Here is a 12,122-nt window from a genome sequence, read left to right as displayed (position 1 = left end):
GGCTGTTTCATGTCTCTGTCTCTGTAACGTCTCTGGGCTGTTTCCTGTCTCTGTCTCTCTGTAACGTCTCTGGGCTGTTTCCTGTCTCTGTCTCTGTAACGTCTCTGGGATGTTTCCTGTCTCTGTCTCTCTGTAACGTCTCTGGGCTGTTTCCTGTCTCTGTAACGTCTCTGGGCTGTTTCCTGTCTCTGTCTCTCTGTAACGTCTCTGGGCTGTTTCCTGTCTCTGTCTCTCTGTAACGTCTCTGGGCTGTTTCCTGTATTTACCAATGGAAATGTCACCTTTCCATGTAGCCAAGGCTCCAAGAGAACAGGCCATCACATCCAGGACGTTACAACGCTGGGGTTGCATCCCAAATAGCACCCTATTCCCTATATAGTGCACTACTTTAGACCAGAGCCCTATGACACCCTATTCCCTATATAGTGCACTACTTTAGACCAGAGCCCTATGACACCCTATTCCCTATATAGTACACTACTTTAGACCAGAGCCCTATGACACCCTATTCCCTATATAGTGCACTACTTTAGACCAGAGCCCTATGACACCCTATTCCCTATATAGTGCACTACTTTAGACCAGAGCCCTATGACACCCTATATTCCCTATATAGTGCACTACTTTAGACCAGAGCCCTATGACACCCTATTCCCTATATAGTACACTACTTTTGACCAGAGCCCTATGACACCCTATTCCCTATAGTGCACTACTTTAGACCAGAGCCCTATGACACCCTATTCCCTATATAGTACACTACTTTAGACCAGAGCCCTATGACACCCTATTCCCTATATAGTGCACTACTTTAGACCAGAGCCCAATGGGCCCTATATAGGGAACAGGGTGCTGTTTATGATGCAGGAACGATCTCTCTTCTTTCTTCACGCTGGCTGCTTGCATAAAGCCCAATCACTTTCCCATTTTTATACGGCAAGGCTTTCTTTTGACTTTTTGAAGGAAAGGACAAATGAAAAAATGATCTGTCTTTTCAGATGGACACCCACAGAGATCCTATTAAATAATAATTTAATATGTAATTCTATGGTTCTACCTCTGTGATGCTCTTTGGAAAGATAAAAGGCATGATATGACTAGTGGCCACTATGCTGCTGCTAGGACACTGTCCCATTGTAGAGAGCTCATGACTAGTGGCCACTATGGTGCTGCTGCTAGGACACTGTCCCATTGTAGAGAGCTCATGACTAGTGGCCACTATGGTGCTGCTGCTAGGACACTGTCCCATTGTAGAGAGCTCATGACTAGTGGCCACTATGGTGCTGCTGCTAGGACACTGTCCCATTGTAGAGAGCTCATGACTAGTGGCCACTATGGTGCTGCTAGGACACTGTCCCATTGTAGAGAGCTCATGACTAGTGACCACTATGGTGCTGCTGCTAGGACACTGTCCCATTGTAGAGAGCTCATGACTAGTGACCACTATGGTGCTGCTGCTAGGACACTGTCCCATTGTAGAGAGCTCATGACTAGTGGCCACTATGGTGCTGCTAGGACACTGTCCCATTGTAGAGAGCTCATGACTAGTGGCCACTATGGTGCTGCTAGGACACTGTCCCATTGTAGAGAGCTCATGACTAGTGGCCACTATGGTGCTGCTGCTAGGACACTGTCCCATTGTAGAGAGCTCATGACTAGTGGCCACTATGGTGCTGCTAGGACACTGTCCCATTGTAGAGAGCTCATGACTAGTGGCCACTATGGTGCTGCTAGGACACTGTCCCATTGTAGAGAGCTCATGACTAGTGGCCACTATGGTGCTGCTGCTAGGACACTGTCCCATTGTAGAGAGCTCATGACTAGTGGCCACTATGGTGCTGCTGCTTGGACACTGTCCCATTGTAGAGAGCTCATGACTAGTGGCCACTATGGTGCTGCTGCTAGGACACTGTCCCATTGTAGGGAGCTCATGACTAGTGACCACTATGGTGCTGCTGCTAGGACACTGTCCCATTGTAGGGAGCTCATGACTAGTGGCCACTATGCTGCTGCGAGGACACTGTCCCATTGTAGAGAGTTCTGTGGACGCCATGCTCATATTTTAAGAGAATGATGGCAATTAATGATATGGCTTTAATATGTACTTGCAGCTAGTTCATTAACTACACAGGTGTTATCTGTTTTAATCCAATATGCTTTTAAAATGGGAAGAGTAATGAAATGTCAAGACATTTTGTTGAACCTTTTAAAAAGCCTGTGGATTTCACAGTAATAACTGAGAGGTTTGCTTGCTAAAGAGAACAACACTGTCCAAGATGTTCGCACCAAATGTACAGGGTGGATCCTACCCAGGTCTCTAACATCTCTTTTAATGTTTGATGTTTCACCAGTTCAGCTCTATTACTGGGAGACAACCGCTCAAAGTGTGGTACAACTTTTAACCAGCCTAACATATTTGTTTTCTCTCTCTCCACACCCCTCTCTCTCTCTCTCTCTCTCTCCACACCTCCCTCTCTCTCTCTCTCTCCCCCCCTCCCTCTCTCTCTCTCCACACCTCTCTCTCTCTCTCCACACCTCTCTCTCTCTCTCTCCACACCTCTCTCTCTCTCTTCCACACCTCTCTCTCTCTCTCTCCACACCTCTCTCTCTCTCTCCACACCTCTCTCTCTCTCTCTCTCTCTCTCTCTCTCTCTCTCTCTCTCTCTCTCTCTCTCTCTCTCTCTCTCTCTCTCTCTCCACACCTCTCTCTCTCCACACTCTCTCTCTCTCCACACTCTCTCTCTCTCTCTCTCTCTCTCTCTCTCTCTCTCTCTACTCTCTCTCTCTCTCTCTCTCTCTCTCTCTCTCTCTCTCTCTCTCTCTCTCTCTCTCTCTCTCTCTCTCTCTCTGTCTCTCTCTCTCTCTCTCTCTCTCTCTCTCTCTCTCTCTCTCTCTCTCTCTCTCTCTCTCTCTCTCTCTCTCTCTCTCTCTCTCTCTCTCTCTCTCTCTCTCTGTCTCTGTCTCTGTCTCTGTCTCTGTCTCTGTCTCTGTCTCTGTCTCTGTCTCTGTCTCTGTCTCTGTCTCTGTCTCTGTCTCTGTCTCTGTCTCTCTGTCCTGTCTCTGTCTCTGTCTCTGTCTCTGTCTCTGTCTCTGTCTCTCTCTCTCTGCTCTCTCTGTCTCTGTCTCTGTCTCTGTTCTCTCTCTCTCTCTCTCTCTCTCTCTCTCTCTCTCTCTCTCTCTCTCTCTCTCTCTCTCTCTCTCTCTCTCTCTCTCTCTCTGTCTCTGCTCTCTCTCTCTCTCTCTCTCTCTCTCTCTCTCTCTCTCTCTGTCTCTGTCTCTGTCTCTGTCTCTGTCTCTGTCTCTGTCTCTGTCTCTGTCTCTGTCTCTGTCTCTGTCTCTGTCTCTCTCTGTCTCTGTCTCTGTCTCTGTCTCTGTCTCTGTCTCTGTCTCTGTCTCTGTCTCTCTCTCTCTCTCTCTCCTCTCTGTCTCTCTGTCTCTCTCTCTCTCTCTCTCTCTCTCTCTCTGCTCTCTCTCTCTCTCTCTGTCTCTCTCTCTCTCTGTCTCTCTCTCTCGTCTCTCTCTCTCTCTCTCTCTCTCTCTCTCTCTCTCTCTCTCTCTCTCTCTCTCTCTCTCTCTCTCTCTCTCTCTCTCTCTCTGTCTCTCTGTCTCTCTGTCTCTCTCTCTCTCTCTCTCTCTCTCTCTCTCTCTCTCTCTCTCTCTCTCTCTCTCTCTCTCTGTCTCTCTCTCTCTCTCTCTCTCTCTCTCTGTCTCTGTCTCTGTCTCTGTCTCTGTCTCTGTCTCTGTCTCTGTCTCTGTCTCTGTCTCTGTCTCTGTCTCTGTCTCTGTCTCTCTCTCTCTCTCTCTGTCTCTGTCTCTGTCTCTCTCTCTCTCTCTCTCTCTCTCTCTCTCTCTCTCTCTCTCTCTCTCTCTCTCTCTCTCTCTCTCTCTCTCTCTCTCTCTCTCTCTCTCTCTCTCTGTCTCTGTCTCTGTCTCTCTCTCTCTCTCTCTCTCTCTCTCTCTCTCTCTCTCTCTCTCTCTCTCTCTCTCTCTCTCTCTCTCTCTCTCTCTCTCTCTCTCTCTCTCTCTCTCTCTCTTCTCTCTCTCTCTCTCTCTCTCTCTCTCTCTCTCTCTCTCTCTCTCTCTCTCTCTCTCTCTCTCTCTCTCTCTCTCTCTCTCTCTCTCTCTCTCTCTCCTCTCTCTCTCTCTCTCTCTCTCTCTCTCTCTCTCTCTCTCTCTCTCTCTCTCTCTCTCTCTCTCTCTCTCTCTCTCTCTCTCTCTCTCTCTCTCTCTCTCTCTCTCTCTCTCTCTCTCTCTCTCTCTCTCTCTCAGGAGGATATGAACCTGAATGAGGACAAGAAGGCTCCTCTGAGAGAGAAAGATCTGACCACCAAGAGAGAGATGGTCATCCAGTACATTGTTACTGCATCCAAAACAGTAGGTGGAGAGTTATTGTTCAAAATGTGGGATGAAACTTAGGCTCGGAGTGGTGTGTGTGGCTGGGGACAGTGTGTGTGTGTGTGTGGCTGGGGACAGTGTGTGTGTGGCTGGGGACAGTGTGTGTGTGGCTGGGGACTGTGTGTGTGTGTGCTGGGGACAGTGTGTGTGACTGGGGACAGTGTGTGTGACTGGGGACAGTGTGTGTGTGTGTGTGGCTGGGGACAGTGTGTGTGTGTGTGGCTGGGGACAGTGTGTGTGTGTGTGGCTGGGGACAGTGTGTGTGTGTGGCTGGGGACAGTGTGTGTGTGTGGCTGGCTGGGGACAGTGTGTGTGTGTGTGTGTGGCTGGCTGGGGACAGTGTGTGTGTGTGGCTGGCTGGGAACAGTGTGTGTGTGTGGCTGGCTGGGAACAGTGTGTGTGTGTGGCTGGGGACAGTGTGTGTGTGTGGCTGGGGACAGTGTGTGTGTGTGTGTGTGGCTGGGGACAGTGTGTGTGTGGCTGGGGACAGTGTGTGTGTGTGTGGCTGGGGACAGTGTGTGTGTGTGTATGTGTGGCTGGGGACAGTGTGTGTGTGTGTGTGGCTGGGGACAGTGTGTGTGTGTGTGTGTGTGTGGCTGGGGACAGTGTGTGTGTGTGTGGCTGGGGACAGTGTGTGTGTGTGGCTGGCTGGGGACAGTGTGTGTGTGTGGCTGGGGACAGTGTGTGTGTGTGGCTGGGGACAGTGTGTGTGTGGCTGGGGACAGTGTGTGTGTGTGTGTGGCTGGGGACAGTGTGTGCATGCGTGCGGAACACCAGTACGTCTTTTAACCCTGTCACTTCTAACTGGTTGGTTCTATCCCTGAGCCGGTATGATTTCCACCTTCCTATTATCCGTAAGGGATGGTGTCTCTGCTGTGCTCTGCTCTGCATGGTCCAGACCTGGCCGATACCAGGGCGTTACCACCATTTTAAGACCATCTTTAGCTATAACGGCCGCTCTCACAGTGACATGACAGTGGCTGCATCCCAAATGGAAGCCTATTCCCATGATGCCTCTAAGCTGGGGTCATGCCATGATGCCTCTAAGCTGGGGTCATAGTGCAGGTTAGGCATCACACTGGTCAGGTTAGGGAGGCCATGATGCCTCTAAGCCTGGGGTCATAGTGCAGGTTAGGCATCACACTGGTCAGGTTAGGGAGGCCATGATGCCTCTAAGCCTGGGGTCATAGTGCAGGTTAGGCATCACACTGGTCAGGTTAGGGAGGCCATGATGCCTCTAAGCCTGGGTAGTGCAGGTAGGCATCACACTGGTCAGGTTAGGGGAGGCCATGATGCCTCTAAGCCTGGGGTCATAGTGCAGGTTAGGCATCACACTGGTCAGGTTAGGGAGGCCATGATGCCTCTAAGCCTGGGGTCATAGTGCAGGTTAGGCATCACACTGGTCAGGTTAGGGAGGCCATGATGCCTCTAAGCCTGGGGTCATAGTGCAGGTTAGGCATCACACTGGTCAGGTTAGGGAGGCCATGATGCCTCTAAGCCTGGGGTCATAGTGCAGGTTAGGCATCACACTGGTCAGGTTAGGAGGCCATGATGCCTCTAAGCCTGGGGTCATAGTGCAGGTTAGGCATCACACTGGTCAGGTTAGGGGAGGCCATGATGCCTCTAAGCCTGGGGTCATAGTGCAGGTTAGGCATCACACTGGTCAGGTTAGGGGAGGCCATGATGCCTCTAAGCCTGGGGTCATAGTGCAGGTTAGGGCATCACACTGGTCAGGTTAGGGAGGCCATGATGCCTCTAAGCCTGGGGTCATAGTGCAGGTTAGGCATCACACTGGTCAGGTTAGGGAGGCCATGATGCCTCTAAGCCTGGGGTCATAGTGCAGGTTAGGCATCACACTGGTCAGGTTAGGGAGGCCATGATGCCTCTAAGCCTGGGGTCATAGTGCAGGTTAGGCATCACACTGGTCAGGTTAGGGAGGCCATGATGCCTCTAAGCCTGGGGTCATAGAGCAGGTTAGGCATCACACTGGTCAGGTTAGGGAGGCCATGATGCCTCTAAGCCTGGGGTCATAGTGCAGGTTAGGCATCACACTGGCCAGGTTAGGGAGGCCATGATGCCTCTAAGCCTGGGGTCATAGTGCAGGTTAGGCATCACACTGGCCAGGTTAGGGAGGCCATGATGCCTCTAAGCCTGGGGTCATAGTGCAGGTTAGGCATCACACTGGTCAGGTTAGGGAGGCCATGATGCCTCTAAGCCTGGGGTCATAGTGCAGGTTAGGCATCACACTGGTCAGGTTAGGGGAGGCCATGATGCCTCTAAGCCTGGGGTCATAGTGCAGGTTAGGCATCACACTGGTCAGGTTAGGGAGGCCATGATGCCTCAGCCTGGGGTCATAGTGCAGGTTAGGCATCACACTGGTCAGGTTAGGGGAGGCCATGATGCCTCTAAGCCTGGGGTCATAGTGCAGGTTAGGCATCACACTGGTCAGGTTAGGGAGGCCATGATGCCTCTAAGCCTGGGGTCATAGTGCAGGTTAGGCATCACACTGGTCAGGTTAGGGGAGGCCATGATGCCTCTAAGCTGGGGTCATAGTGCAGGTTAGGCATCACACTGGTCAGGTTAGGGGAGGCCATGATGCCTCTAAGCCTGGGGTCATAGAGCAGGTTAGGCATCACACTGGTCAGGTTAGGGAGGCCATGATGCCTCTAAGCCTGGGGTCATAGTGCAGGTTAGGCATCACACTGGTCAGGTTAGGGAGGCCATGATGCCTCTAAGCCTGGGGTCATAGTGCAGGTTAGGCATCACACTGGTCAGGTTAGGGAGGCCATGATGCCTCTAAGCCTGGGGTCATAGTGCAGGTTAGGCATCACACTGGTCAGGATAGGAGGCCATGATGCCTCTAAGCCTGGGGTCATAGTGCAGGTTAGGCATCACACTGGTCAGGTTAGGGAGGCCATGATGCCTCTAAGCCTGGGGTCATAGTGCAGGTTAGGCACACTGGTCAGGTTAGGAGGCCATGATGCCTCGAAGCCTGGGGGTCATAGTGCAGGTTAGCTCACACTGGTCAGGTTAGGGAGGCCATGATGCCTCTAAGCCTGGGGTCATAGTGCAGGTTAGGCATCACACTGGTCAGGTTAGGGAGGCCATGATGCCTCTAAGCTGGGGTCATAGTACAGGTTAGGCATCACACTGGTCAGGTTAGGAGGCCATGATGCCTCTAAGCTGGGGTCATAGTGCAGGTTAGGCATTACACTGGTCAGGTTAGGGAGGCCATGATGCCTCTAAGCCTGGGGTCATAGAGCAGGTTAGGCATCACACTGGTCAGGTTAGGGAGGCCATGATGCCTCTAAGCCTGGGGGTCATAGTGCAGGTTAGGCATCACACTGGTCAGGTTAGGGAGGCCATGATGCCTCTAAGCCTGGGGTCATAGTGCAGGTTAGGCATCACACTGGTCAGGTTAGGGAGGCCATGATGCCTCTAAGCCTGGGGTCATAGTGCAGGTTAGGCATCACACTGGTCAGGTTAGGGAGGCCATGATGCCTCTAAGCCTGGGGTCATAGTGCAGGTTAGGCATCACACTGGTCAGGTTAGGGGAGGCCATGATGCCTCTAAGCCTGGGGTCATAGTGCAGGTTAGGCATCACACTGGTCAGGTTAGGGGAGGCCATGATGCCTCTAAGCCTGGGGTCATAGTGCAGGTTAGGCATCACACTGGTCAGGTTAGGGAGGCCATGATGCCTCTAAGCCTGGGGTCATAGAGCAGGTTAGGCATCACACTGGTCAGGTTAGGGAGGCCATGATGCCTCTAAGCCTGGGGTCATAGTGCAGGTTAGGCATTACACTGGTCAGGTTAGGGGAGGCCATGATGCCTCTAAGCTGGGGTCATAGTGCAGGTTAGGCATCACACTGGTCAGGTTAGGGGAGGCCATGATGCCTCTAAGCCTGGGGTCATAGTGCAGGTTAGGCATCACACTGGTCAGGTTAGGGAGGCCATGATGCCTCTAAGCCTGGGGGTCATAGTGCAGGTTAGGCATCACACTGGTCAGGTTAGGGAGGCCATGATGCCTCTAAGCCTGGGGGTCATAGTGCAGGTTAGGCATCACACTGGTCAGGTTAGGGGAGGCCATGATGCCTCTAAGCCTGGGGTCATAGTGCAGGTTAGGCATCACACTGGTCAGGTTAGGGAGGCCATGATGCCTCTAAGCCTGGGGTCATAGTGCAGGTTAGGCATCACACTGGTCAGGTTAGGGAGGCCATGATGCCTCTAAGCTGGGGTCATAGTGCAGGTTAGGCATCACACTGGTCAGGTTAGGGAGGCCATGATGCCTCTAAGCTTGGGTCATAGTGCAGGTTAGGCATCACACTGGTCAGGTTAGGGAGGCCATGATGCCTCTAAGCTTGGGTCATAGTGCAGGTTAGGCATCACACTGGTCAGGTTAGGGAGGCCATGATGCCTCTAAGCCTGGGGTCATAGTGCAGGTTAGGCATCACACTGGTCAGGTTAGCTGGGGTCATAGGTGACTATAGCTGCTTCCCAAATGGCACCCTATTCCCTATATAGCAGTCTAGTAGGTACTTATGAACTATAGGTGTTAAATATCACCCGTTAGCCTGTCGTTACACCGTGACAGGGTTTCACTGCAGTCGGTCCTCCGTGTTAAATATCACCTGTTAGCCTGTCGTTTCACCGTGACAGGGTTTCACTGCAGTCGGTCCTCCGTGTTAAATATCACCTGTTAGCCTGTCGTTTCACCGTGACAGGGTTTCACTGCAGTCGGTCCTCCGTGTTAAATATCGCCTGTTAGCCTTTTGTTACACCGTGACAGGGTTTCACTGCAGTCGGTCCTCTGTGTTAAATATCGCCTGTTTAGTCTGTTACACCGTGACAGGGTTTCACTGCAGTCGGTCCTCCGTGTTAAATATCGCCTGTTGGCCTGTCGTTACACCGTGACAGGGTTTCACTGCAGTCGGTCCTCCGTGTTAAATATCGCCTGTTGTTACACCGTGGACAGGGTTTCACTGCAGTCGGTCCTCCGTGTTAAATATCACCTGTTAGCCTGTCGTTTCACCGTGACAGGGTTTCACTGTAGCCGGTCCTCCGCAGCAAATATCACCTGTTAGCCCGTCGCTTCACCGTGACAGGTTTCACTGCAGTCGGTCCTCCGTACAAAATATTGCCTGTTAGCCTTTTGTTACACCGACAGGGAGCCTACTGCAGACGGTCCTCCGTGGTTAAATATTGCCTGTTTAGTCTGTTGTCTACACCGTGACAGGGTTTCACTGCAGTCGGTCCTCCGTGTTAAATATCACCTGTTAGCCTGTCGTTTCACCGTGACAGGGTTTCACTGCAGTCGGTCCTCCGTGTTAAATATTGCCTGTTAGCCTTTTGTTACACCGTGACAGGGTTTCACTGCAGTCGGTCCTCCGTGTTAAATATTGCCTGTTTAGTCTGTTGTTACACCGTGACAGGGTTTCACTGCAGTCGGTCCTCCGTGTTAAATATCGCCTGTTGGCCTGTCGTTACACCGTGACAGGGTTTCACTGCAGTCGGTCCTCCGTGTTAAATATCGCCTGTTGTTACACCGTGACAGGGTTTCACTGCAGTCGGTCCTCCGTGTTACAATATCGCCTGTTAGCCTGTTGTTACACCGTGACAGGGTTTCACTGCAGTCGGTCCTCCGTGTTAAATATCACCTGTTAGCCTGTTGTTACACCGTGACAGGGTTTCACTGCAGTCGGTCCTCCGTGTTAAATATCGCCTGTTAGCCTGTTGTTACACCGTGACAGGGTTTCACTGCTGTCGGTCCTCCGTGTTAAATATCGCCTGTTAGCCTGTTGTTACACCGTGACAGGGTTTCACTGCAGTCGGTCCTCCGTGTTAAATATCCCGTTAGCCTGTTGTTACACCGTGACAGGGGTTTCACTGCAGTCGGTCCTCCGTGTTAAATATCGCCTGTTAGCCTGTTGTTACACCGTGACAGGGTTTCACTGCAGTCGGTCCTCCGTGTTAAATATCTCCTGTTAGCCTGTTGTTACACCGTGACAGGGTTTCACTGCAGTCGGTCCTCCGTGTTAAATATCGCCTGTTAGCCTGTTGTTACACCGTGACAGGGTTTCACTGCAGTCGGTCCTCCGTGTTAAATATCGCCTGTTAGTCTGTTGTTACACCGTGACAGGGTTTTACTGCAGTCGGTCCTCCGTGTTAAATATCACCTGTTGTTACACCGTGACAGGGTTTCACTGCAGTCGGTCCTCCGTGTTAAATATCGCTTCGTTAGCCTAAGTTGTTACACCGTGACAGGGTTTCACTGCAGTCGGTCCTCCGTGGCTAAATATCGCCTGTTAGCCTGTTGTTACATTCCGTGATAGGGTTTCACTGCAGTCGTGGTCCTCGTAGTTAAAGTATCGCCTGTTAGCCTGTTGTTACACCGTGACAGGGTTTCACTGCAGTCGGTCCTCCGTGTTAAATATCGCCTGTTAGTCTGTTGTTACACCGTGACAGGGTTTTACTGCAGTCGGTCCTCCGTGTTAAATATCACCTGTTGTTACACCGTGACAGGGTTTCACTGCAGTCGGTCCTCCGTGTTAAATATCGCCTGTTAGCCTGTTGTTACACCGTGACAGGGTTTCACTGCAGTCGGTCCTCCGTGTTAGCAATATCGCCTGTTAGCCTGTTGTTACACCGTGACAGGGTTTCACTGCAGTCGGTCCTCCGTGTTAAATATCGCCTGTTAGTCTGTTGTTACACCGTGACAGGGTTTTACTGCAGTCGGTCCTCCGTGTTAAATATCACCTGTTGTTACACCGTGACAGGGTTTCACTGCAGTCGGTCCTCCGTGTTAAATATCGCCTGTTAGCCTGTTGTTACACCGTGACAGGGTTTCACTGCAGTCGGTCCTCCGTGTTAAATATCGCCTGTTAGTCTGTTGTTACACCGTGACAGGATTTCACTGCAGTCGGTCCTCCGTGTTAAGTATCGCCTGTTAGCCTGTTGTTACACCGTGACAGGGTTTCACTGCAGTCGGTCCTCCGTGTTAAATATCACCTATTAGCCTGTTACACCGTGACAGGGTTTCACTGCAGTCGGTCCTCCGTGTTAAATATCGCCTGTTAGCCTGTTGTTACACCGTGACAGGGTTTCACTGCAGTCGGTCCTCCGTGTTAAATATCTCCTGTTAGCCTGTTGTTACACCGTGACAGGGTTTCACTGCAGTCGGTCCTCCGTGTTAAATATCGCCTGTTAGCCTGTTGTTACACCGTGACAGGGTTTCACTGCAGTCGGTCCTCCGTGTTAAATATCGCCTGTTAGCCTGTTGTTACACCGTGACAGGGTTTTACTGCAGTCGGTCCTCCGTGTTAAATATCGCTTTATCTGTTGTTACACCGTGACAGGGTTTTACTGCAGTCGGTCCTCCGTGTTAAATATCTAGCCTGTTGTTACACCGTGACAGGGTTTCACTGCAGTCGGTCCTCCGTTAAATATCAGCCTGTTTTGTTACACCGTGACAGGGTTTCACTGCAGTCGGTCCTCCGTGTTAAATATCACCTGTTGTTACACCGTGACAGGGTTTCACTGCAGTCGGTCCTCCGTGTTAAATATCGCCTGTTAGCCTGTTACACCGATGACAGGGTTTCACTGCAGTCGGTCCTCCGTGTTAAATATCGCCTGTTAGCCTGTTGTTACACCGTGACAGGGTTTCACTGCAGTCGGTCCTCCGTCTTAAATATCGCCTGTTAGCCTGTTGTTACACCGTGACAGGGTTTCAC

At 51.5% G+C, this 12,122-nt stretch overlaps 1 protein-coding gene across 1 annotated transcript in view; it reads left to right on the top strand.

Annotated features, from left to right (window-relative positions):
* Positions 1–12,122, top strand: part of LOC121537315 (protein diaphanous homolog 3) — a 77,211-nt gene that overhangs the window by 57,093 nt on the left and 7,996 nt on the right. Inside the window, exon 4 of the mRNA XM_045214605.1 lies at positions 4,270–4,374. Within this exon, the coding sequence (XP_045070540.1) occupies positions 4,270–4,374 (105 nt within the window). The remainder of the gene's footprint in view (positions 1–4,269; positions 4,375–12,122) is intronic.

The sequence above is a fragment of the Coregonus clupeaformis genome, unplaced genomic scaffold (assembly GCF_020615455.1).
Source record: "Coregonus clupeaformis isolate EN_2021a unplaced genomic scaffold, ASM2061545v1 scaf0284, whole genome shotgun sequence".
NCBI classification, from domain to species: domain Eukaryota; kingdom Metazoa; phylum Chordata; class Actinopteri; order Salmoniformes; family Salmonidae; genus Coregonus; species Coregonus clupeaformis.
The sequence above is the reverse complement of the archived record's forward strand: the minus strand, read 5'-3'. Positions and strand labels throughout refer to the sequence as shown.